General features: G+C 35.2%; 1 protein-coding gene and 1 long non-coding RNA gene across 4 annotated transcripts in view; one reads left to right on the top strand and one right to left on the bottom strand.

Annotated features, from left to right (window-relative positions):
- LOC139977535 (uncharacterized) overlaps positions 1-3614 on the bottom strand; it is a 106428-nt gene extending 102814 nt beyond the window's left edge. Inside the window, exon 1 of the long non-coding RNA XR_011796584.1 lies at positions 3571-3614. This is a non-coding gene — a long non-coding RNA (uncharacterized lncRNA). The remainder of the gene's footprint in view (positions 1-3570) is intronic.
- Positions 1441-25205, top strand: part of LOC139977520 (uncharacterized) — a 54063-nt gene continuing 30298 nt past the window's right edge. The window contains exons 1-16 of one of the 3 annotated variants that reach the window (XM_071986874.1): positions 1441-2210; positions 2294-2626; positions 2786-3097; positions 4021-4128; positions 8365-8383; positions 8625-8695; positions 9185-9203; positions 9397-9470; positions 9837-10007; positions 10263-10373; positions 10706-10878; positions 11104-11223; positions 11794-11908; positions 12615-12708; positions 13286-13367; positions 13578-14326. In XM_071986874.1, the coding sequence (XP_071842975.1) occupies positions 2123-2210; positions 2294-2626; positions 2786-3097; positions 4021-4128; positions 8365-8383; positions 8625-8695; positions 9185-9203; positions 9397-9470; positions 9837-10007; positions 10263-10373; positions 10706-10878; positions 11104-11223; positions 11794-11908; positions 12615-12708; positions 13286-13367; positions 13578-13601 (1914 nt within the window). In that variant the 5' untranslated portion in view covers positions 1441-2122 and the 3' untranslated portion in view covers positions 13602-14326. The other 2 variants (XM_071986872.1, XM_071986873.1) reach the window with 2 other exon arrangements.

Here is a 25205-nt window from a genome sequence, read left to right as displayed (position 1 = left end):
TTCCGGCTGGTACCCTGCAGGAAGCTCCAGACGGTATGGCGAGCCCCTCACACCAGCGTAGCCATCGGGCCCCAACACTGCAACCCTATTTGACAAAAACACAACAAAACTACTCTCAGGCATGCGCCAAATGGCAAACACATGGCTATACTTATATCTATACCAACGAATATTGTCAAACTATGACGTCAAAAGCCCCTATCTGACGTAAAGTCAGCAAGCAACACACAACCAATATGGTGTCACTAATTACCAAATAATACCAAGAACCTCCAGGTCAACCCTTACCATGAAACACATAATAGCTACTCGATACTAGATATCACAATAACAAAATGGCGGCAGCCCGATGTTTGGAAACAGAGCATGGTTAGAACGCCCTCAAATTGGCGATAACTACCCGTTCCACTACATATGATAATTTCCACAATCAATCAACCCAACCAAAGGCACTAAGGCGAACTTATAATTCGCACACACTTATACGACCTAAAAATACCTTAAATGCTTTAAACGCATTTGACCCTAAACAATTACAAATTCGTATGCCTAAGCATGGATAAACATTTTAACAAACTGACTGAATTGCGAGCCATAGATCGAGGACTCCTTCAAATACAATACATTAATTTCTCCACAAACCCTACTGTGCGATCAAAAATACAGATACCGCTTAAATGCGTAATACGGACAAAAAATCAACTTACGGGATCGTCCTATTAGTAAATCCCGGATTAACTTGGTCAAACGGCCAGGGACGTAACACACAGTAAAACGGCCCTTTGCGGTGTACATATACACAGAAATGTGTCCAAAATGATTTCGTCGAATAAGACAAGAACGGATACACACAGTAATCCTCAGGATACGCTGATATGGCTTAGGCTAAAACGCAACGCCACAAAATATCAACGTTCCCAGTCTTTAGGCTCATACAAAGAAGCCTAGGCTCATACAAAGAAGCCTGGATAACGGCTAACACACAGAAGCCGAGGAATAAGACGGCGAAGACCGGACGGTGGTGAGACTCACACAGAATGCCTCATCCAACCACACCCCAATCCTTATATAGCGACCTTAAGTTGACCCCTGCCCTTACCCGCCAAAGCACAATCTACGAATTCCGATGGACCCGTTTCCCATTTATGCACTTGCTCGGATCTACAAACATTACCCGAGAAGAACCCGTCTCCCCATTGTTCACCTCCTGGAATTTGCATACATTACTTGAAAGAAGAAATGAACAATTTGCAAAGGCCTAGGCTACCCTGTGGAAATTTCCACCCACAAGGAATGCTAAAATACAATGCAGGCGTGACAATGACATCATCGATTCAATTTATTTTTTACCACGGTCCGTTTATACAAAAATATGAAATATAAGTTGTAAACGTGACATAATGAGGCTTAAGGTGTTGTTCGATGCCGTAGATTTCTAGGAGATTTCTAGCAAAGAGCAATAATTATTAAAAGTTGTATTTGGTGGTTGTTTAGAACAAAATAAAGCCTTAGTTATTCTAATATCTTCAGTATCTCCTTTATAATTGACATTACAAGACGTCGTAGATCAAACTCATGTTAGTTCACATAAATATAACATCATCAGTGTACTCGTGCTTAATATATATTGTTTTGGTATCCCTTTGCCAAAGATACATTATTTTAATTTGAATATATAGTCTATTCCATGCACATATTCTACGTTTATAATCGCCATTTGCTTGTCTATCATAATTCCAAGGTTTATCACATTAGTAAACATCTGCCAAATGTATGTGTTATTGCTATACAATACAGCTTAGGTGTTACACATAATACTTGTTTAAACGTCCTTATATCAACATTATTTTCAAAATATATCACTATCAGTCTTAAACAATTAATATATATAACCATGTTGTCTGTGCCACAATTTCCATAAAAAAAACTAGACTACTTGTAGAAAAGGCGAAAAAACAGGCATGAACTCATTTTAGAATACAAATGCAGAAATATCAGTTGAGTTCCTTTGACGCAGCATTGTGATGTCAAATTGGAAGTCCCTTATATGTTACCGTAGAGGGATACTGATTTCACTTTCATAATTTAATTCCTCATATTGAACGTGTAAGACTGAACATTGATGGTTAAGAGCCAAACGCATCGACAAATGACAATGTTTTCGTCCGTGCAAGTTCTCCTTTTCCTTTTGCTTGTTCTTTTTGTGCAAGGTAATTATTCATGTAAAACCGATATAGGAGTCATGTGTGTCCTTGTACACAATTATTATATATTCTTATCTTTCATGTTGCAGGAGAGAGGCGAGATGACCTTCTTTGTAGCAGTAAGGAAAGCTCTACAAATGGTAATGTTGTCGACTGTAAATGTTCACGCAATTCTTCAAATTGTTTAATTTGCGAAGCGTCAAAAGAAGTAGAAAAACTTTGGTGGTACAATGACGGAAACAGCAGTAAATTAGCTGTAGACTCGTTCGTGTTTTCTACACAAGAAACCATCAAGCTTAATATTTGTAGCTTGCTAAATCATTCCATGATGATTACTACGCCCTGCAGTAAAGAAAACCAAGCGGTGTACTCCTGTCGCAGTAGGAATTTGACAATTACGAAGTTCTTTCTGAAATTACAAGGTAAATAACTCACTTTTGTCTCATGCATGGTTTAAAGGGGAATACATGCATTAATTTCAACACGTCCTGAGAGTTTTTAATTTGCCTTTTGTGTTTTAAGTTAATATTTTATAAACTCAGTTTAATGTACAAATGATTTCTTCTGTTTACATTTAACAGTCACTCCAGTTGTCTTATTGAATGGAGGTAACGTGACAGGTGACAACTCTTTACTGATAATGCCTAATAAGAATGAAACTATTCAATGCAAAGTTCTAGACGCAGTTTTACCCATTTCAATTACATGGTACGTTAACAACGGAACAAAGACTGAGGTATTCACTGAAACCTTTAATAATGGAACAGCCGCCATTTCATATTATACTGTGCAAGATGCCAGCTCTAATTTCAATTTGCATTGTTCTGTGGAGGGTCCCTATATATCCAAGCAAACAGCTACCTTGACGATATTGACTGGGAGCAATCAACACGGTAAGTTTATTACTTCTGTTGGTTACATCGTAGGTTTAGTTGAGTTCGCTACAACGTTGGTATATGAAAGATAAATGTGCTTAAAAAAACAAAATCGATTGTAATTTGCTAGTTAAGCTTAGAATCAAGATATGCAAAAACGTGCTAACGACAAATATACCATCACCCAAATTAGTAGAACATAACATTGTCTGCATTGCAGTAAATTAATCATTCTTAGTAGAGAAACTTACAACTCCAAAATTACAGTTAAATTTTGTTTGTATTTCTAGTTATGTCAGCAACATTACTAGACACAAATATCATTTTGCATATGCAACTATATATATAGGCAATCTCATAATGACAAGTAAACACAGTTTCAAACATGATATTTCGACTGATACAATTTCTAATGATTGATAATTAAAGTATTTGGAAACTGTGTGAGGTATGTCTTCATAAAGACGGTCAAACAGAAAATATGTACTTACGATTTATTTTAATGGCCGACAGGTATACGAGCAGCTTAAAATAAAGTCATTCACAGCGCAATGAATCACATCTATGAAAGTACATGTTGAGACCTTCGTGTGATTTTTTTTTTTTTTTAAATCGGGACAAACATTACCACAGCATTGTACTCATAGATCAAAATAATAAAGTGCAAGATAAGTATAAGCAGCATTCGAAGCTTCAATACGTCTGCTGACACTATTTCTTTTTTGTTTACACAATGCAATTGCTGTTTTTCTTTCAAAGGATTGAAGCTAGCATGTCTGGAAATACATTGCTTTCACTCAATATCAATACGAAAAGTACAAATAAAATTATCGTTTTGTTCTAAAAGTACTTGCTTCCACTTAAAAAAAAATCGAAATTAAGAAATATTTTCAAAACTGCTCATTGTTAACTAATATACATATCGAAATACTCTTTGGCAGGAATTAACTTGACGATCTCAACTAGGATAACTACCGCTCTGGTCATTATCGCTATTCTTCTTGGCATATTAGTTGTTTTGCTGTTTCTCCGTAACATGAAGATAACATGTGAGTATCACCAGTTTATTGAGTGAACATAATTAACTGAAATTAGGCATTAAAAGCATAATATTATACTGAGAGGTAAAAGCTAATATTACTGCCACAAGTCGATGAGGATACAGAAACGCGAATACGCTTTGTACGCTAACAGTATACCATGTAGGATACATGTAACTGTAACCTGTGATAAACAAATTTTCATGAACTTTTTGGTAACCTTAAAAGAATAGTTCAAGTAGAAATTTCTTTTTGATATGTTACAAGGAACATAATCTAAGCACTCTAGTAAAATTTGCATTCAAATCCAATATATCGCTTTTAAGATGTTGACAGTTGAAGTTATCTGAAATCCTACTAAACGTGACCTTAAAGCAGACAGGTGTGATGTCATAGTTGAACACTGACAAATAATGTGCCAAATAGTGTGCAACAATGACGTCAAACCTGTTTGTCCACGTTCACTTTTGGTACGAAAGGTGGCAACTTCAGCTGCCAATATCTCCAAAACAGTAAATAGGAATTGAAGGCCAAATTTCACCAGAATGCTTAGATTATGTTCCTCTGTAACATATCAAAATGAAATTTCGACCAGGACTATTCTTTTAATAATAGCAATTATCCATATGCGGAGGTTACAGTACAATGAATCAACTAAATAAGAAACTAAAAATTTTCGAATAGGATGGTGGGGGTGGGATATCCAAAAGCATAAGCGGCTGCCAATTTTTGAATGAGACACGTACGGCATTAAACTACAATAACTTTATAAAATATAGTGAACCTATATTTTTTTTAATCTTTCAACTATTACGGATTGTGCCTGTCTGGGAATATGATGTAACATATTTTGTGATTACGGCAGCAGTGAAGACTCATGAACGTACAGAGGCAAGGAAAGTGAGTCTTAGGGTTCATTTATCATTTATACTACTTTAAATTTAATATGATTTTAAATGTGTCCATTCTCATTCTTTGCGACCATATCATGCAGTATAGTATAGTACAGTGCAGTGCAGTGCAGTGCAGTACAGTACAGTATAGCATAGGATAGTATAGTATAGTATAGTATAGCATAGGATAACATAGTGTTTCTGTGTTTCTGAATGCAGAATGTAGACTACATATCAAAACTTTCATGAATGTGAGTTAATTTACTTCTTGCCCAAAACGAAAATTTATTTGTGACGACATCGTTTCCCTGAATAATTGTATTTGTGTGTGTGCGTGATGTGTAATCCTTGAAATCCACAACGTATTCTTAGATCCCAGTAGATTTGTGAAATTAGCTGTATTGACAATAAAGTGAAACTGCGCCATCTACTAAGAGAAAACACATATGTAAAGGTACACGCAACTACTAAATTGTGAACTGAAATATATACAAATGTTTAAATATAATTTCTTTTCTAGTCTTCTAGCAAAACACAGATTTAAAATTTTCATTTCTTTACGCAGGTTCAGTTTTGATAAATCCATGAACGCTGTTATGTTTAAAGTGATGTTTATAGCTACTTAGATTACGTTGCCTTATGATGCTAATGAACTATATAGCGCCCCCTATTAACTAACATACGTGATTATGAACGGAGAAAGAAAGAAAACAGCATTGGTGTAATATAAGCTCAATATGCAGAACATATGTTCGACCAGGTAAAGATTGTTACAACCTTCCCTCTTCTAACGTGGTATAGATGTATTTCAGCCGTTCCGGTCAATACAAGGTCAATCAGGGTACCGCGTGTAGCTTACGATCACTTAGACATTCTTGTGTCTTCTTTCCAAACTGAAATATTAAAACCTAAAATTGAATCCCGTTCTTGCAACTTCGTCAAATAAACTTTCATAATGCTTCGAATTGGCGACGAATTCAAAGGTCACAATTTGGTTTAAAGCAAAGACATTCCGAGACCAACGTTTTGTGGTGTTTGGCATAGTTTGCTAACTCCGACCTCTACAGTATGTGAACTTCGACAGGTTGATCGACTAAGACGAATAAAGCGCCGGATTAATTTTGTGTAGTGTTCGACATTGTGTGCTGTAATCGACATAACCAATTTGCTAACTTCGACACTAAATTTCGACATGACGTACTTTGCTTTATTCGACACACACTGAAGAACATACCTACATGTCGAATATTTACATAACTGTAACATGTGCTTCTTGCTTACTTTTGCTGGTTTATCAAACACAAAACTGTTGATGTAAATAAAAAAAATAAAAAAAAATAAAATCCATATTGATCCCTTCTTTAGTACAGGATTAATATAAATTAGACAAAAGAGGATAATGTAGAGATAATTCGACATCCCGTTATTCTGATTATTCGTCAAACCAAATATGTAAATTCAACGAACGTATGTAACGAATGTAAATTCGTAATGTAAAGAACGAATGTAAAGAACGAATGTAAAGAACGTATGTAAATTCAACGAACATTAAATGTATATCTTATGCAATGTCAATGTGTTTACCTCCTGCTCTAGAATGAATTTTACGTGACTTCTGTATTTCTTGTAGTGCCAACAGGGATGTATTTATATATATAAATCACATGTGGTCGATTCGACAGGCTCAGTGAAGCTTTATTCGACATATTTGTTATTATCTAATAATAACATTCATTTACTTAATTAGTTATTTCATGAAAACTTCAATATAAGTTTAAGGGTTTATAGGTTTAAGGAGTGTTAGCTTAGTGGTTGACGCTGGTGCCTTCCAATCATAAGGTCCCTAGTTCGAGTCACTCCAAGATAAATGTATGTCGTCCAGTTACAGAGTTGTTGACAATTCATAATCATGGCATGGACGTTAAAACTATGAATCTAAGAGACTGACTTCGGCCAACTTGTGGCTTTAATAAGCCAATGATGGCTTCTTCGAGAGTGATTGCTTGCAAGAGGATCTAAATATATAACAGGAAAGGACTAAGATTTTACTTCAGCTTAAAATGACCGAATTACTATTCGTTAGAGATAATGTTGATGTATTCGACACAGCCAAAGAAGGTTTATTCGACAAATGTTTACGTATTATAGTCCCTTGTTTTGACATGCAAAACACATGTAGCAATATTTAAAGAAATTAACGGCGGTATTACCCATCACCTGAGGGAGATAAGGCGGGAATGATTGTTATTCAAATTAGTGAACAGGTTGTAACAACAGACATAGTAGGTGTGGGAGTTCCAGTTTGTTTCGGCTCGTTTATACCAAAGTCCATTTTCACGCAGGTAATAGCTAATTGATGTTCGTACATCATATGATAACATAGTCTAAACAATTCTGGTTTTAAGTAAAGAAGCTTACGTGTGCTAATGGGTAACATTTACATGTAAATCAACAAGTCATCACCACGTTCATATTATGTTGTCATGGACGGAAGTCTGATCCCTCGCACCTCAAAGACGAACACTCTCTTTGCTTGTTTCTTACAGCAACTGTACAAACAATAGGAGAAAGCGCTTTAGAAAACATTTGGGTGATTGTGGCTGGTGTTGTCGGGTCCATTTCCAGTTGCCTGTTAGTTTGTGCTTGTTTCACAGTCAGGAAATTTAGATGTAGGTATACGCATTGTACAAACGGTTGAATATCAATATTATTGAAACTATAAAAATAGTTTAAGCTTTAACGGTTCTTTGTTTAAAAAAAAAGATAAAGTCAGGTTTTTAATAGTTTACCAAATTTAAAGAAATATGAACAAATGTTAACAAACATAATCCCGTGGTGGACATAGAGAGACAGTTTGGATAACATTGGTTACTTTTTTCATTGGTATTTTCTATAAATAACGAGCACAGTGTAGTAAAATGAAAGTTCATGCATGAGGCAGAACGAAAGTGTTACCATTTCACAGTCCTATGATTTAGATATCATATAGTAAGTTTGTTCAATGACCTCGACAATTTACGATTCTGACATTGGATTTATATATTATTTCATAAATTAGATAAAGAAGGCGACTGACATGGTGGGGAGGGGGGGGGGTTAGGCGATGTAGAAGGTGCTGTTAATCATTGTATATTACGCTTGGAGTAAATTGCTTCAATATGCCAAATAATCAGCCAAGGAAACATCATTGTAGACCAGATGGGTTTTCTACTTTAGTTAACGAACATTTGGAGGGAAATGATCATTTGAAATTTAGTCATTGTGTTGTTATCTTTTCCAGCTTCTCTGTTATCGATGGCCACTTTAGAAAGACTTAAAAAATATAATGTATTCTTTCTTTCTTCGCTTACAGTGTCAAGAAACCGACGAGGGTGAGTCTTGAGAATAGCATATTCTACTGATTGTTACATGTGAACAGCTCCACTCACACCAACCCTCTCCCCCATTCCCCGTCTTTCCTGAACCCAGTCCCTATATTATTTACTAAAATTATTTACTAATTATTATCGAATATCTTTACTGTATATAAGACAGCCAATAGAGTTGTTTACATTGATGATACAAAATGTGAATTTTTATTGTTTCCTTCAATTTTGTTTCCTTTTGGTTTAGAAACCAGAGTAGCAGCTCAAGTCATCCAATGAAAATACTCGATAAAGGACCCTTAGATATCAATCAATCAAGTAAGGGATATCTTGATTTCAAATCATAATTTAACTAAGAGTGATCACACAATACCCTCTACAGAATCCATATTGATTTACATAATAATGCTTTGAACTGGTATCTTATTTTCACACTAAATACATTTTATATATGACACATTAATAACAACATTAATAAGACACGTTAATAAGTCACATTAATAACATTAGCCTTACAGTAATGTTTTTTTTTATACTAAAATCAATGTTGAATGTTAAAACAAAAACGTTCTGTATTTCATTGGTATTATTTCATGTTGCTGTACTACAGTCACATGCAGAACTTTATACTCACTATATTCAACATTAAAACAAAGATATGTTTACTACATATTGTATTTTGACAGATGTTATATACATGTTGCTTCGAAATGTTATACATCAATATTTCTTACCTTGCAATACTTGAACAAAAACGAAAAAAAATATAGAAAAATGAATTAACCAAAATATTTACTTCATTTACAGTCAATCAAAAAGGAGGAAGGTAAGCTGTATTTATCAATTTACTCTAGCTTTGGAGTCGAGTGTATATTTAAATGCAAAAGTTATATTGATTTCGAAACTAGCAGATAACTTTTCTTATCAGTAATGACAAGGTGTATAATGTTGCTAATACTCTCTTGGTATGAATTATCATGGAAGGTCAAAGTTCTTTTCGTCGTTTATTTCTGTTGAAGGAAAGAATTACCAGAGATACCTGCTGACGAGGACAACTCGCAGAACTCGCACCATTCTGAAGGAAGTGAACCTAGTAAGTTTACTCAAAATAAATCTAGTTTTAAAGACATGAATCAATGAAGGCATATACGCAAAATTATTGCACACCCTAATTATAGCCCAGAGTACGTATAACATAGTACGTATAGAGAGCCGGTACAACATTACAATAAGAAGATAAAGATCAAATTATTTATATACTGACAAATTACGTATGAATGTTTTATAGGTTATTTTAATTCATAAATGTCCTCACAAAGAGAATCAATAACTATAATCATATGATTCAGCTACCTTTGTTAAATCTGGCTTATAACACACACTTTTGGTCTTAATTACTATAGGTAACGGCCTGTATTCGTGATGTATGTTTCCTTTGTGAGTCTTAATTCCTTGGCAGATTACTATTCTACAGCAGATGCGATTGCAGGAAAAGATCCCCGGATGTTGAGTGAGAAAGATATTTCCATCATCATAAATATCAAAATGGGAAAAATCTACAAAAGATGGATGGGATCTGTCAATTTGGCCGAGGAGACCAATAAGTGTGTTGTAGTAACAACACTAACAGGTTAGTGATAACAAATATCTTTAATTCAAGGATGATGTTAGCGTCATAGTCATATATTGATTTAGTTAATTAAAACTTACAGGTGTCTTCATCGCTTTGTTGTATTCGACAATTCGGTGCCTCGAATGGTAATTCCTCTTATATTTGATATCAATTAACTATTAAACTTATATTACGTGACCTTCAGCAACATTTTGATTAATAAATGTTAACACGCTTTTATTTAAAACTGACCTTTTTCTGTATTGTTTTCAGAAAAGCTCATTAGAAAGAAAGAAATTCATTGGGAGGCTTACATCAGAAAATGTCTCGAATTACCGGCATCGAACCATCTAGCAAAGACCGAGGCTATATCTATCCAAAGCAGTGAGTTGTTATTGTCCTTTTACATGTTTAAAGAACGTACTAATAGGAAAAGATGGAACGTGCATCTAATCGTTTGCATTAAAAGTACCAAGTTTATTAAGATAAAGTTCTCATGGACCATCTATAGTCGACAAGATAGTCTGATCATTTCAATAATCATTATATATTGTCCGAACAGGATTAAATCAGGGATTACATTAACAGAGATAATAATTCGAATTGATAATTAAGGTAGCCAGTTCCCATTGCGATTAGAATCATATTAAATGAAATTTCAATATTGATGGAGATTTATCTGTTGGAAAAAACTTTGATTTCTTCTATTGTTTTAGGTAAACTGTTTCTTATTAGTGAGCATCTCAATTGTGAAAATCTGCATAGCGTCTTGTCACGTGATACTAAAAATAAAGGAGACTACTATTGCTGTAGTTCATTGTCAGTTCCTGACGTCATCAAACACGTAGCTGGAGTTTTGGAAGGAATGGACATCCTTAAGACATTCGGGGTAAGAAATGTAAAACTTGCCTAAGTTATCAGCCAAATATTACTGTTTATTTAGTCCTATATCATCAGATCAACCTCATCACTGTTTGTTGTAAAGTTGCTATTCGTATCTAACATTTCTTTAAACAAAACAAGTTTTCAGTCAAACACAAAGTTATAGGTGAGACAATTATGTCTCTTAATTATGTAATAACTGCTTAACTTATTGGTTTTCATTTTCTGTCAGTTCCTTCACCCTGGCTTAACAACCAAAAAGGTTTTACTAACCAAGGAAGGACAGGTCAAATTATTTGACTTCTGTCTGGCCGGCGATGCACCAAAAATAGCTGGTCTTAAGAAAGCACAGGTAAATTACTCAATTATTAATCGACCCTGTTATGACCTTGTTCTTCGTCTGTTTAATAATTATATTTATTTATTTACTAAATTACTGTCTTCTTAATCAGAAAAGAAAATTAAAGCATAATGGAGTCTATGATGTAAAACTTTATTTAGATGAAGCGAATAAAAAAAAAAACAATACTCCAGCTGAATTGCTTGTTCGCTTGGAGTTTTGGTATATTTTTGTGTATTTCATTACACAAGTACATTATGATTGTATTAATAGAAAGCTCTTTAAATTTCAATATCATACATGTACCACTGTAAATTGTTTTTCACAAATGCAATTCAAAATTCTTCGTAATTCAAAACACCGCTTTATCATGATCACAACTTTTCAATAGGGAATTACATCCCATAGCACAATTGGAATATTTTCTAGTATAAATTATAATCATTTCGATTTAAGAAATCAAAAATCAGTTGTGAGTCTATTAAAGTGTACAATTGTAGATTAGTATAACCTGAATAAAATATTAATAAATTAACAAAATAAATTACTTGTGATTGTCATATTTTACTTTTCCTTTTTCAGATTTCTAAGGTAACTTTGAACCAATTTCCACCTGAACTGTTACTGTTAAGTCAGTATACAGAATCCAGTGACGTGTGGTCTACAGCAGTAGTAATATGGGAGATTATGGCAGCCGGTAAAGAAATTTAATAGTAACGAAATAATTGTTGCATTTAATATAGTGTCCGATAACAAAACACGTTGCTTATTATAAAAGAAAACTACAACAGTTACACAACCAATAAAAAATTTCAAATTTTATTTGTAAATTGAATTTGATTGACAACATAAATCTCTACTAATAAATATACATCAAAGATAACTCAAGTTTTTAATTTCATTTAATTCTAAGTAACGTGAATAATTACAGTAATTTTTAGGAAAAAAAAACATTTAAATATTCTACATGGAAATCAGCTTATAATAATACTCTAAAGAGACACCTAGATATATTGTACATAACATACCATTGATTGCAATCCAGTACCAAATTGTAAAATTACAAATATTCTTATTTTGGATGACAGAAAGTTACATTACTGCTCTTAGCTGTATTTAAGGTTAGTTAAGTAGAAGAAGAGACTTGAACCCGCATTTAAGACTTTTGTCGTCTGAATAAATTAAATCATCTTTAACAGTTGGTAGTATCATGTATAAATAAAGTGAGTGCAAGAAGGGAATAGGTGAGTTTGACAACAATCATGACTGACACCCATTGGGACAAATGCGTTGAAGAATTGATGACCTTGGTGTCCCCTCAATACACAAGTTGGCTATATCATATATATATACTAGATGATTTTATTTTTTATTCGATGATTCTAATCTCGCACATTTTTTAGGAAACCCACCATTTCCTGTGGACAAGGAAGTTAGCTTTGTCGAAGAAGCGGTCACACCATCAGCACCCTGGCCGGAGAAGTACTTGCAGATAAAGTAAAAACTCATTCCTTAAATTACCCTTTCATTCTTTAAGTGCCCGAGTAAACACATTCCATACTAGTTAAAGCCGTTTTGTAATTCGTTTTGTGTTTTTTTTTCTATTTGAAAAAAAAAATTTAACAATTAGTGTAGGTTGTGCAACCATTGGACAGTGTATGCCAGTTTTGTAATTGGATTTAAAAAGTTAATATGATAGAGTTATTGTGGACTACTTATTTATACTTAAGTTTACATAGGTTACTATAAGTAGGAACATTTTAGTATCTGAAGGAGCGCTGACATGTTTGTTCAAGGTACTTTCATCCAAGTGAGTGCTTCCATTGTCACTTTAATTATAGCTATGTAATTCTCATTGATATGTAAAACGATGAAAGTGTCGTTTATTCAACCAAGTAATAGCTTCACAATTTCTATTGGGAAATCTTAGAAGACAAAATGATTATGAAAGTAAAACAAACTAAATGTGTCTGTTAGTATAACACTTCTTGTTTCATTTTTACAATTAAACATATACAATAATACACTACATCTGCTGATTCACTATTTGAATTGATTTCTTAATCATTTGCAGAGATAAAATCTTGTTCGATTGCTGGAACCATAACTGTTCTCTACGACCTTCCATTCATCATTTGAGGGGAACATTCGTAGCTGTAAGTAATTGAATACTCATTTTAGAACAGTTATCAGTAACCATTACGTTACCGTAGGTGGTATCAACATCATTGTTACACATGCACAATAAAGAAAATTCTTTCCCAGATTGTATTAGAGACTTGAGAGGAGATTAAGAGTTTACCAAGCTGTTGATTGTAGTGTAAACAGTAGTTCATAAACTCTATCCTATTCCTGATTCATTTCAGCATTCCTTAATGGCATCATGTTAGTCATCTCCGCTGTCAAAATGAAATCCATTGGTAGGAAATGAAATCGAGAAGAGAATATTTAGTGAGGTTTAGTTTATCGGTATTGATAGCAACCGTGGTAAAGCATTCTGACAACTAACCCAATGTGGAGGGCGTTAAATAATTCATAACGTTTTACGATTAAAAAGGAAAAAACTGCCACAGATATACTGAAGTAAGGACGGATTTTTATTCACAATGAAGGTCGTATGTCGACCTTCATGATGTACCATGTCACGTGCAAAAAGAAAGATGTAACTGAATATGTAGCTTAACGTTATATAAATAATCGATGATGGATAGTTGTAATAATACAGCAGTATCATGTTACCAGCTTGATGTTAGGCAGTGTGATAATAATAATATTTAATGGATAGTTGTAATTATATAGCAGTGCCATATTACCAGCTTAACGTTAGGCAGTGTGTGTAATAATAGTTTGTAATCGATAGTTGTTGTGATACAACTGTCTCATATCACCAGCTTAACGTTGGAATTGTGTATAATAATAATCGATAATGGATAGTTGTAATTATACAGCTGTCTCGTATAACAACCAGCATAAAGTGATTCATATCTAATTTATTTATGGTTTCTCTTGACTTTATTTTACCTTTAATGTAAAGAAGGTCTGTAAGGTCAATTCAGGCAACGTTATATATTTTTATTTAGCATTTATGTTTTGATAGTATCTTGCAAAAGTCCCCGCATTATCCTTTAACAGATATTTGAAAAATTAATCGCGGACAGCTCTTACGAGATACCGATACCTACGACGTATTTGCCTATGAGAGCTCCTGATACCGCTCAACCTACCTATGCAGAACAAATCTACCATGCTGGAGTGTGAACTGGGTATGACTAGGTTCTAGTACTGGTGATTGGTAATCGCTACGAAAACTCAAGATTCCCTGAAGCTACGGGAGCTACCTACACATATACCATATTATAGAGTATTGACCAGTACTTCCGTGAGATCTCATGATACTACAACAGGGTTTACATCCGCAATTGAATATTTATCATGCACGATAGTAGACCCGGATGTCTCATTGGTATCAATCGGCTTATTTTCTGTGATATATTATTATCATGCTGTATATGTTTAGCATAACTGTTAAACACTTTGTATTAACAACAAATGCAACTTTGATCTTTCATGGGCTTTTTCAACATATCATTGGACTTCACCAATGACATGCCATTTCTAGTGAACCGTTCTTCACCTAATCACTTCTCGCATATTTTGACACTGTTTTGTTTCGTAATAAGGTTATCAACGCAAGGGAATGTTTTCGTTTTTTAGAAGCCAACTTGTTGTTCTCTGTGATTACAATAAGTATGTATGATGTGATCGTCTTTATTCTGTAATGTTTTTATTGACGTCTTGACAAGGCTAGTAGTCATAAAATTCAAATACTCTTTCTTCATTCTCTAGAAATTAACAACCTCAAAAGTGTATGATATATTCATATAGATATAGATAACATTGACAGAGTCAGTCAGTTGAAAGCTATAGAACGAAACAACTCTACTGTGGTTAACGTTTTACTAATTCCCTCAATATATAGGTTACACATTAACTCATAAGTTTCTTATTCGATAATTTTATCTTCATATTTTCTTGCCAGTGCTAGTGTAGTAAATTTACCCATTCGATAGATGCCGAAAAGTCAGACTCAGTCTGTAATTATTACAAACAGTAACACACTTGTTTGTTATACATTTCTCTACGCTCTCTGCCGTGTACATTGCATATAATTTTCGGTGGCTACCGTAATTTACCCTGATTTTCTGGTAACATGAGCACAATTTCTCTTCCATTCATCAAGCTAAGATCACATTCAAAGATAAAGTAAAATTTAATGATGAGTTCACGAATACTTTCTCTGTGCGTCTTTCTAGTAGTTCATTGTGCAATTTTGATTAAAATGAATATATTTACAACACTATCGTATAATGCAAATATTGACCCACTAGTTAATTCAATAACGTATTACATTGTTAGCATTCATGTGTAATTACCAGGCCGCGATACAATTACGTCATTGGATTCTTTTTTCATCTTTTCTTATGTTTTTCTTTACTTTCTCGGGACCCATGATCTAACCCGGGCCGGACCGCTGTATCCCCTGACCCCTCTCGACAGGCATGACAACAGGGAAAGACTGACAGTGATATAGGCCACACTGAAACAAACAGTCATTGGGCCCTATTTTTCTGGACCCTTGGGAACTGCCCAATTAACCGATTATTCAGTATGCCCCTGTATGACAATCAGAACACGAATAACATATGAGTATCATAGCTGTACTATAGGTTCACGATCTTTAAATAAATGAATTTGCCTTACACTGTGTATTTAGTAACTTTCTTGATTAAACAATAATTCATATTTAGTTTACACTTTATTTAGTTTTCAGTACTAAGTTTGTGTAGTTTTTCATATTCTTTTTCCCTTTTGTAAGAGAGATCCTCCTAACTGCCTACAAAGGCTAAATGGACTGACACATACTAGTAATATCACATAGTACACGTATGATGTATTCTACAAGGAAATAGCTCACGGTAAGGTTAACATAGCACACGTCGTTATTGAATATATAACAAGGTTAAAAGGAAAGTGAAAGATATTAAACACTTATCGATAAATTGTTAACAACCGAACATAAATCACGTGATCCTAACATTTGTCATTTGTTATTCGTTGTTGTAATTTCGGTCGTATATACAAACGAATTTGTTTCCATTCATAGCTGTTATAGCATACAATGAAAGATTAAACACATAACAAAGATCCCTGTCCCACTTTACTCATCTCATCGTATCTCAAAGCATCCCCACCCCTTCCTACACCTCTATATCTCTATTAAAATATATGTCTTCCTCTTTGAGAATAGCCGGATTCGTCAAACTGTTGAGACCAGTCCCCTGTACACACGCCAACGTAACCGGGCACATAAAGTAGGGAAGTGTCAAAACTGGTCGTAGGTAATGACGCATTATATCTACCAAGCAAGTTGGATTGCTACAGGACTGGATATAACATAGTCTTTCTGACATCGATGATAAAGTTTTTTTGTTCTTGTTGGTTGCGTAACCATGACGGCTAAAAGGCAAGGCCTGTCCGTCTGGAAAGAAAACTGCATAGAAATAATATGTCAAGATCATCATCAATATGGTTATGTATGATATTAAGAATTGATTCTTCTTAGAAAAGAGAAATTATAAATGATAAATACGACCCTAATGAAAAGTAGTTCTTTCCCTAGTTAAATGTTTTCTACCCACCTCCCCCATTTATTTAGCGTTTAGAGTTATCACAATGCGTTGTCAATACGAATAATATTTACCTGTTTAACGTATTACATCATTTTATTTATTCCTTTATCGATTAAATGCATCCGGTTCTTTCGCCTCTCCCTGCCTCTCACCTATGAACATGTCATTCAGGAGTCTAGTCATCTCAGGATTTAACCAAATTTCAACGAAACACGAACAAAAAGAAACTACAAAGAAAGTTGTCAAACTATTAGTATAGAAACAAGAAATGAAAACATTCTGCGTGACATAAATTGACTAGAGAGAACTTTCCACATAGGATATAATCCAACTGAAAAGAATATTAAATATTCAAATTGCAAAGAAGCAAGAACCTGCAAAAGAGTAGACTACGGTAAAATGCTAATGTTAGAACAATGAGTACTCGGATATTATCACTTCAATATAAAACTGAAATGAAGATATTTATGAACAACTCTTAACAAAATCTACACCCTCTCTTACAGCATAAGACTTCAGTTTAGTATGACGCATTGATATGACTGTGTTAAGTCAACGATTCCGATTTGATATCCAAAAATTAATCACCCATTAATTATTAACGTATTCATCTGTGTAGGATTGTGTTACCTTTAATATAAATATACAATTTGAAACAAATATTTGTTGATAAAAAGAAAATTTCAGATAATCCGTTCAACATGTCGAATATTGTATTGGATCGATTATCACCCACAACACCATGCTGAATACTTACACATGTGCGTTAATCACCCTATAGCTTAGTGTAACGTTAATGTTAACACCAAAACAGAATGAAAATGGAGGGCGCAAGTCCATTAAAATAGTCGACTGAGAATTAAAAGCATTCTATTTTCTCTGTGCAAGGATGATCAGACAGCCTGCTAAATACTAACATCGTGTGACTTAATTATAATATGCTTCGTGTAACATTAACGGTGACTCCAACCAGGACAACAATAGAGGAAGCAACTCCATTGCAAGAGTCAATTGACAATTAAGAACACGTTCCTCTTGCGTTCTTTATGCTATGTACCATCAACCATTGTACACTTACAATTGCACCAAAGGAGTAAACCACATATATTTTTATGTTATGTATACTGCATAACATTAAAAAATAATTAATCGCTGTTCACGGTAATATTAGTTATTGGCGTCAAACAACGTGAGAGTGCATGAAATAAGAGACTGCCCACGTTTATGTCCTTTCTCCAACAATTTTTTAAACTACAAATACGAATATTTTACTCGCCCCCCCCCCCCAGCTAATAATCTCCAATCGCTATTTTGGGTGCCTTAAATTATAATGAAATTGATTGTGAATCATACGCTTTGGCGAACGTTACTATTTGATGGAAAACATACATAACTTGCAGAGGAAACTTTGAACTTCCCTGTGCTATACATAGCACATCCCCACCAAATTAATCCCATAGCTAATTTGAGCTATTTTGAAAGTTCCAATAAATTATAGCAGTTAAGGAACAGCAATACTGCTATGCAATGAATTATCAATTTGACAGCTTAAATGAAAAATGACGTTGGCTACTTATTCCACGACTGTTGTTAATGCTACTTATTGTTTGTCTCTTTTTTTGTACCAAGTCTTATAACTCTACCTAAGCATGTTACCAAAAAAAGGTTAAATTTTGAACAAGTAAAATTATGCCAAATGATGTAAGTCATTTTCATTCTCCTAATCGCGCTGTTTCCCTTTGTTTCCAACGCGTCAAAAGCCATGAAAAAGGTGACGCTGCTACGCTTTATATAATGCCTGCCTTTTATGACTGTTTCTATTGTAGAAACAGAAACCAGGATTATGGAAGAAAACGAAAGGCGGTAGCATTGTAAATTATCGGAAATCATAACCGTACATTTACATATACTTTTTAAGAAAAGTCTTTGGGTAAGAACCTGGGCACGTAAAACAAAACAACCGATCGACTGATCCGCTCTCAACCCCAGTCCCCTTGCATCGAGACTGTATGATCATCGTTAGTGTATATCACAATTCCTGTAGAAGGGGAACATAATAATAAACATGATCTAAGCAAAAAGGCCGAGTTTTTTTACATAAACGGTTTTAATGAGATCAGAGAAAGATCAAATTCTGTATCTGTATTGTTATCTGTCCTTCGGCTCCGATTATAAATGGTAGTGAAAATTGTGAACAAAGACTTATTTGTAGTGACCAGGTCGTACATTATGTTGTTTGTAAACGTTTCACAAAGGGAGCTTCTTGATTATCTGCGCGCTGTTATTTTTTTTTAACATAACACGATACGTAATCTCATACAGATATGAAAATTGAAACCCTCAATCGGTCTCTCCGGAGTTAATATATAATCTACAGTTAATTCTACTATAAATTGTTACAATGTTTAATACATATGTGTAACTTAAACCGCATTTGGCACAGTACGCAACTTGAGGTTGTATATGAGGTTAAATGAAATACGTTTCTAATAGCACAGCTCAGATCACGGTAGCATTGTACAAAGATATCTGCTTGAAATTGTGTTTGCCCCTTTACTGCATTGGGGGTGGGAAAACAATTAGGGTCTGGGGGCACTTATCTTGTTAGGGCTGGCTAAAAAGGTTAGGGACAACTTCTCTATTAGGAAGTTGATTTAGATCAATAGGGAACAATATTTGGAATTGATAATTTTATAAAAAATTCCAAATATATGCAAATTATAATATGCAAATTAGGTCGCAATTTAATTTTAATTGGAAAACACCAAAATACAATAAAATCACTACGGACTTCAAAATTGACTTCAAATTGTATGATAAAGGTTTTTCTGGGGCTGCTCTTTCAGATGATACCTTATTTTCTGAAATCTGTTGAAGATTGACAGAGTTATGACTGATTTAATTTAGTACAAATGTTGTTTACTTTTGTTTACTTTCTACAAATACAGCCTAACGTTGGCATAACGTTAGGCCTAGCCTAGCCATTTTTGTAAAAAACGCTATTGAACTTACAATTTCTGGGTCCTCAAAGGACCGAACCTTGATAAACTGGTTCGACCAGAAGGTCCTGGACCTCATCAAGGTATCTGACCAATCGTCCCACATCTTTAGGGCCTATTGGGCCGTAATTTGGGACGCTGTGTGCAGCCACGACCTATTTGAAAATATCCACTACGTGAAAGTCAATTGAAATGTACACTAAACATTCAGTGAAACAGTATTACGCAAGAACGGCGGTTGCTATCGACTTACAAAGGAATGTGAGGGCGCTATGTCATAACTATCAATAACAAAGAAGTGAGCGGCCTAAATATCTAAAATAGGGTAAAAAAAACACGTTCGTAGGTTGAAGCGTTCGGGAACGACATGTCTTTCAAAAATGAACGGATTTGGACGATTTTGGTGTCAAATTACAGGAAATTTCAAGGTTATTTGCATTTTTTTCAGAAGTCTCTATAGATATATTCCTGAAATGCTCAGAATATGTTCAAAACATGTTAGGGTTTATACCAAATATAATGGGGGGGGGGGGGTTTGTTCAACTTTTATTTTCTGTCACGATTTTGATGAAGCGAACATCGATTTTTAGCCAAATTACGTCATTTTCAGATTGACCTTTGACCTTTGAGCCCCACCCACTAAAAAAAACCCACAGTGACCCCCCTTTTTATTTGTTTTATACACAAACGTATGGTCTTAGCTACATTTCAATCTCGATAATTAATTTTTAGTGAGACACAAGCCTGGGTTCGTTTTTGAGAGGACAAATTGACGAGTCTAGAGAATTTGAATGAGAACGTAAACTATATTGAACAATGGAGTTTGAACAAACAACAACAAGTGGTAATTACAAATATGTAGAAAATTACTCACTTAACAAGATAGGATACACTCTAAAACACGCTGGTCTCTTCCAACGGAGATATCCCTCAGCGGCCACGACCTTGATGACGACGATTCTCGGTCAGTTGTACCGCGAAATTCACTGGTCCTCGACGAAGTTTCTCGCGATCCCAGAAACAGCAATCACTTTCTTTCCGGCGATGCTCCAAAATAGAAGACGGACTTCCAGCCACAATAGAGTGAAGCACAAGTCGAACTTCTCGCCGACTAAATATTACCAGAGTCAGTCCAAAATCAGCTTTATAGCCACCAACTCCTGGCGTAACGAACTTCCTCAACGGAGACAGGAATTCTTCATGTTCTCCGAAATAACGACTAGAAAACTGTAGTTTCACAGCAAAGTCCTCTTCAAACTTTTGAGTGGAAGTGTAGAATCAATCTTGTTTGAGAAATTGAGATATTGAGAAACTTTCCGATCTTGGGCGGCTTTTTATACAATTCGCCATGTCAAGAATCATCTAGATCTTTCTCGATACACCTGAGTAACAATTCGACCAGTTTCTCCATTCTTGGAAGTCCTTTGCATATCTCGCGAACATTCCAGAGAATCCACGAAAATGGGTGCACAGCTTACACGCGATTTCACGTAAACCCACGGTAACCCGAGACCAGCGTGTCATCATAAGGAATATACCAGAACAATCGTGTATTGCTCATTACATAAATAACATCCTGACACGTTAACCCGACCTAATTTCTCAAATATTGATTGTCACGTAGGCCATTTCAAATACTTTCTATAATATAACATTAGGTTTCTCACTAGCAGTGACTAGCGTTAAGCTACAATGGGCCCTCGTAACAATGACTTATGACCAAAGCTTTGTATTTCTACATATTTATTTCATTTGCACATAACTAGGATCTGAGATAGGCAGTATGGTCGCTGACTTCGTTCTATTGTTTCCCATTGACCAGTCTGGAAGTTATAAGTTTCATTGTTTTTGAATTCCTTCCAGGAACCCCCGGATGAACGATCAACTGTGGAGACGAAACAATGTACAAAACGGATATGATTTGAGAGACCTACTGTTCTTCGTAATGCTCCTAGAACTGACTAGACAATAAGATCGAGAACGAGCAATGTATGAAAATGCTCATTTTATAATTTAACTTGGTATCTTATATCGTAATTGAGTTCATAATATGTTAAGAGACAACAAGTAGTTTGCAAATGCATAACACACGTTCGATAGCGTGACGTAGCCTGATTTAGCGTTTTGAGAGTGTCGCGAGAAAATGTGTCCATATCGCAATCGTGGAATCTAAAACGGAACAGAAGTGTTAGAACTGTAGCCATTGTAATATTATTGAGACACTGTTAAACATATAACTTCTAATCTCATTAATAAATATTGATACTGTTAAACTTGATGCTTATCCCATGTAAACACTTTTGATAGTGCTACTAGCTTTGACTAAACTGTTAGGAAAGATTCATGAAATCCGTACATATTGCAGTACGTAGTGATGTCACTGTAACTAATATGAATTAAACAGGAAAGGCACTCACTGAAGGGTAACTATGGGCATACTAGCGATTCATCTGACTAAAGGAATAACTTCAGCTTCTTGTCGCTCTTGGAGTTCCCTTCTAATCATGACTACTCGCTAAACATTCGGTATGAGTAGATGGACGAAAAAAGGATATATCAGGTATGCCCTCAAAAAGGATCATGCCGCGATGGTACTGTTGAAAATCAGAAAAGACAGAATTTTAAGTGTATACTTTTCTTCTAAATATGCTACGTAATAAGGCAGATGAATAAGTTGGTTACATAACAACATATTTACAGAAGGTAAAAGAAGAACGTCACAATGTGTTATCATACTTACAGTCTACCTGTTTAACCGCGATCTCCTCGTTTTTGTTCATATGGGTTAACTATTATGTTTTTAACTTCTGGGTCTTGTACTTCATAAAAGCAATTGATATAATCATCCCACATATCCTTTCATTTAATGTCAAAAAACTTTCATTTTAAAATGTGTTTTGTCTACGTCACTATTAATGCCGCAAATGTACCTTAATGCATCTTTAAAGTCTTCATTTTGAAGATTTTTTTTTGATATAATGTTTGTTAAATTTCTTGTCGTTGACAACATGTAGAATACGATGTCCTAAAAATTATCCTCTCTTTTGTCTGCAGCAGTCCTGTTAAAATAACTCTTTTGAGATCAATTTCCATAACTTTTTTTCCATTCGTTGACAGAATGTGGAGCCTTCTTATCTAATACACTAAGCAAAGTCTTCCCTATGTGCTTTCTCACCTGACAAACGTCGATTTTCTCTACATTTAGCTATGACATGTAATGACCTTTCATAGAGTATATGGTAGATTCAACAATATTTGACAAACGCCAATGGCCAGCTGGACGCACACCTTTTGTGATTTTGTCAACATCCATATATAACATTGTCAATAAGAATAATGGTGCCTTGGGAACACTTTCAACAAAATCCCAAGTCCCAATGAAAATACTCTTTCTTAACATGTCAGCGATTTCACCTTCAAAGGTATCTTCTGCGTTCTGTCACACAAGAGTCTTTTCACGATCGTTATCTCTGCAGCAACGATGACAGTTGTAAATTCTTTTTGATTATTCTGTAATTTCTTCATTTTTAAATTCGCTAAGCTCAATTGTCGTAGACTTGCAGCAGTTTGAACATACGCCATGAGTCTGGCGCAGTGTAACCCAAACTCCCATTTGTTTATTAGCTGTTGTTATGGCTTCACAAATCTCGCTTCCATCTCCATCAAGTTGTTGCATTTCGTTACGACCCTTTCGAATGGTATTCTCATCAGGTACTTTATTCTTAGAAATCTCTGTTTGGCGAGGGAATGTTCTATTTAGAAGTTTTCGAACATATGCTGACACATTACCACAAATGTCGCCTAAATACAGTTCACTAAAGCCATCGATCAGAACAATGACAGGCTCATTTAACAAAATAGTATAGACATATTTGGTCATTAAATCACAATTTGTGGCTAGATCGTCCATTATTAATTCAGTGAGAGTCTTCTGATAATTTTGGTAATTCAGATGTACATAAATTAGAACAAACGTTTTCTCTTTTTCCTGAATCCATTGATTTAACATCTGCAGAAAACATGCTGTTTTCCCATATCCAAGATCTGCTTTCAATATCACAAACTTGTTCTTGAGAAGGTTTTAATTCATCATCAATTTACTGGTAGTTGTCTTTTTTGGATACTTGTCATTCTTCCATTGAACGGAACATTGCAATCCACATACAAGGTATCAGTATTGAGAGATATACTTGTTCCGGGGAAAGGTTTCAAGAGCAGGCGGTGTTTGTAGCTCTCATAGAGTAGAGATACGAGACTCTCTAGCTTTTTTATCTTTTTCTGCCCCAAAAAATATGAAAAGTTTGAAAATTTTAACTCTGGCTATAAGCAATAATTATCTTATGGAAATATATTACTGCTATAAAATACGCTTTACCACTAGTTTATGATAACATCATATGCACCTGATCAAATACTGTCGATGGTTAGTGATACCTACTATTTAGTACTTTACATGTCGTAGCCGGATAAGCGTCTTCAAACCTTCTAAAAATCAGCATTTATTATCAAGAAAAGTCTGAGCAGTTTTATTCGTCTTTCAACCTTGTATGCATCTATAGACCAGAAGAATGTTTATGCAGCAGCGTTGTAGCAAGTATAAGAATCCGTGTCAGCAACGTGGACGTCTACGTGGTCCTTTTGTTAAAAGCGTTCTTGGGTTAGCAGCCGCTTGAATATGAATCAATCACAACTAGCAGTATAAAAAAAGGCACGAATAATCACTCACTCACTCAGTCCCATGACTGTGAAGTCGTCGGGAGACATGACGGTTGCAGCTGACATCGTCCTCCATGCAGATCTGTTAGCAGCAGTGGTGAGCAGGTCTTGCATGTCCAAGCCGATCCAGTCCTTCACGTTGTCGGACCAATTTCTTCTCTGACGTCCTCGTCTGCGACCGCCCTCTACAGTGCCCTGGAGTATAACCTCGGAGATGCTGTCATGCCTTGTGCCGTGGCCAAACCATGCCAGTTTCCGACGTTTGACTGTTGACAGGAGTGGTACATATGGGCCCACCAGGTCTCCGACCGTTTCCCGAACATAGCCGTTGGTCTTACGGTCGGTGTATAGGATGCGGAGCAGTTTTCTCAGGCATTTGGTCTCGAAAGCCTGGATTTGCCTCTCGCTTTCAGCCAGAAGTGTCCACGCCTCGTAACCGTAGAGTAAGATGGAAACGACCAGTGACTTGTAGAGCCTGAATTTGGTGGAGAAGTTGATGTTACTCTTCCAGATCACATTTAGCCTGGTCATTGCTGCTGTAGCTGAGGCAATCCGAATCTGGATCTCTTTTGCAGAGGTGCCATCCTTG

The sequence above is a fragment of the Apostichopus japonicus genome, chromosome 12 (genome assembly GCF_037975245.1).
Source record: "Apostichopus japonicus isolate 1M-3 chromosome 12, ASM3797524v1, whole genome shotgun sequence".
NCBI classification, from domain to species: Eukaryota; Metazoa; Echinodermata; class Holothuroidea; order Aspidochirotida; family Stichopodidae; genus Apostichopus; species Apostichopus japonicus.
The sequence above is the reverse complement of the archived record's forward strand: the minus strand, read 5'-3'. Positions and strand labels throughout refer to the sequence as shown.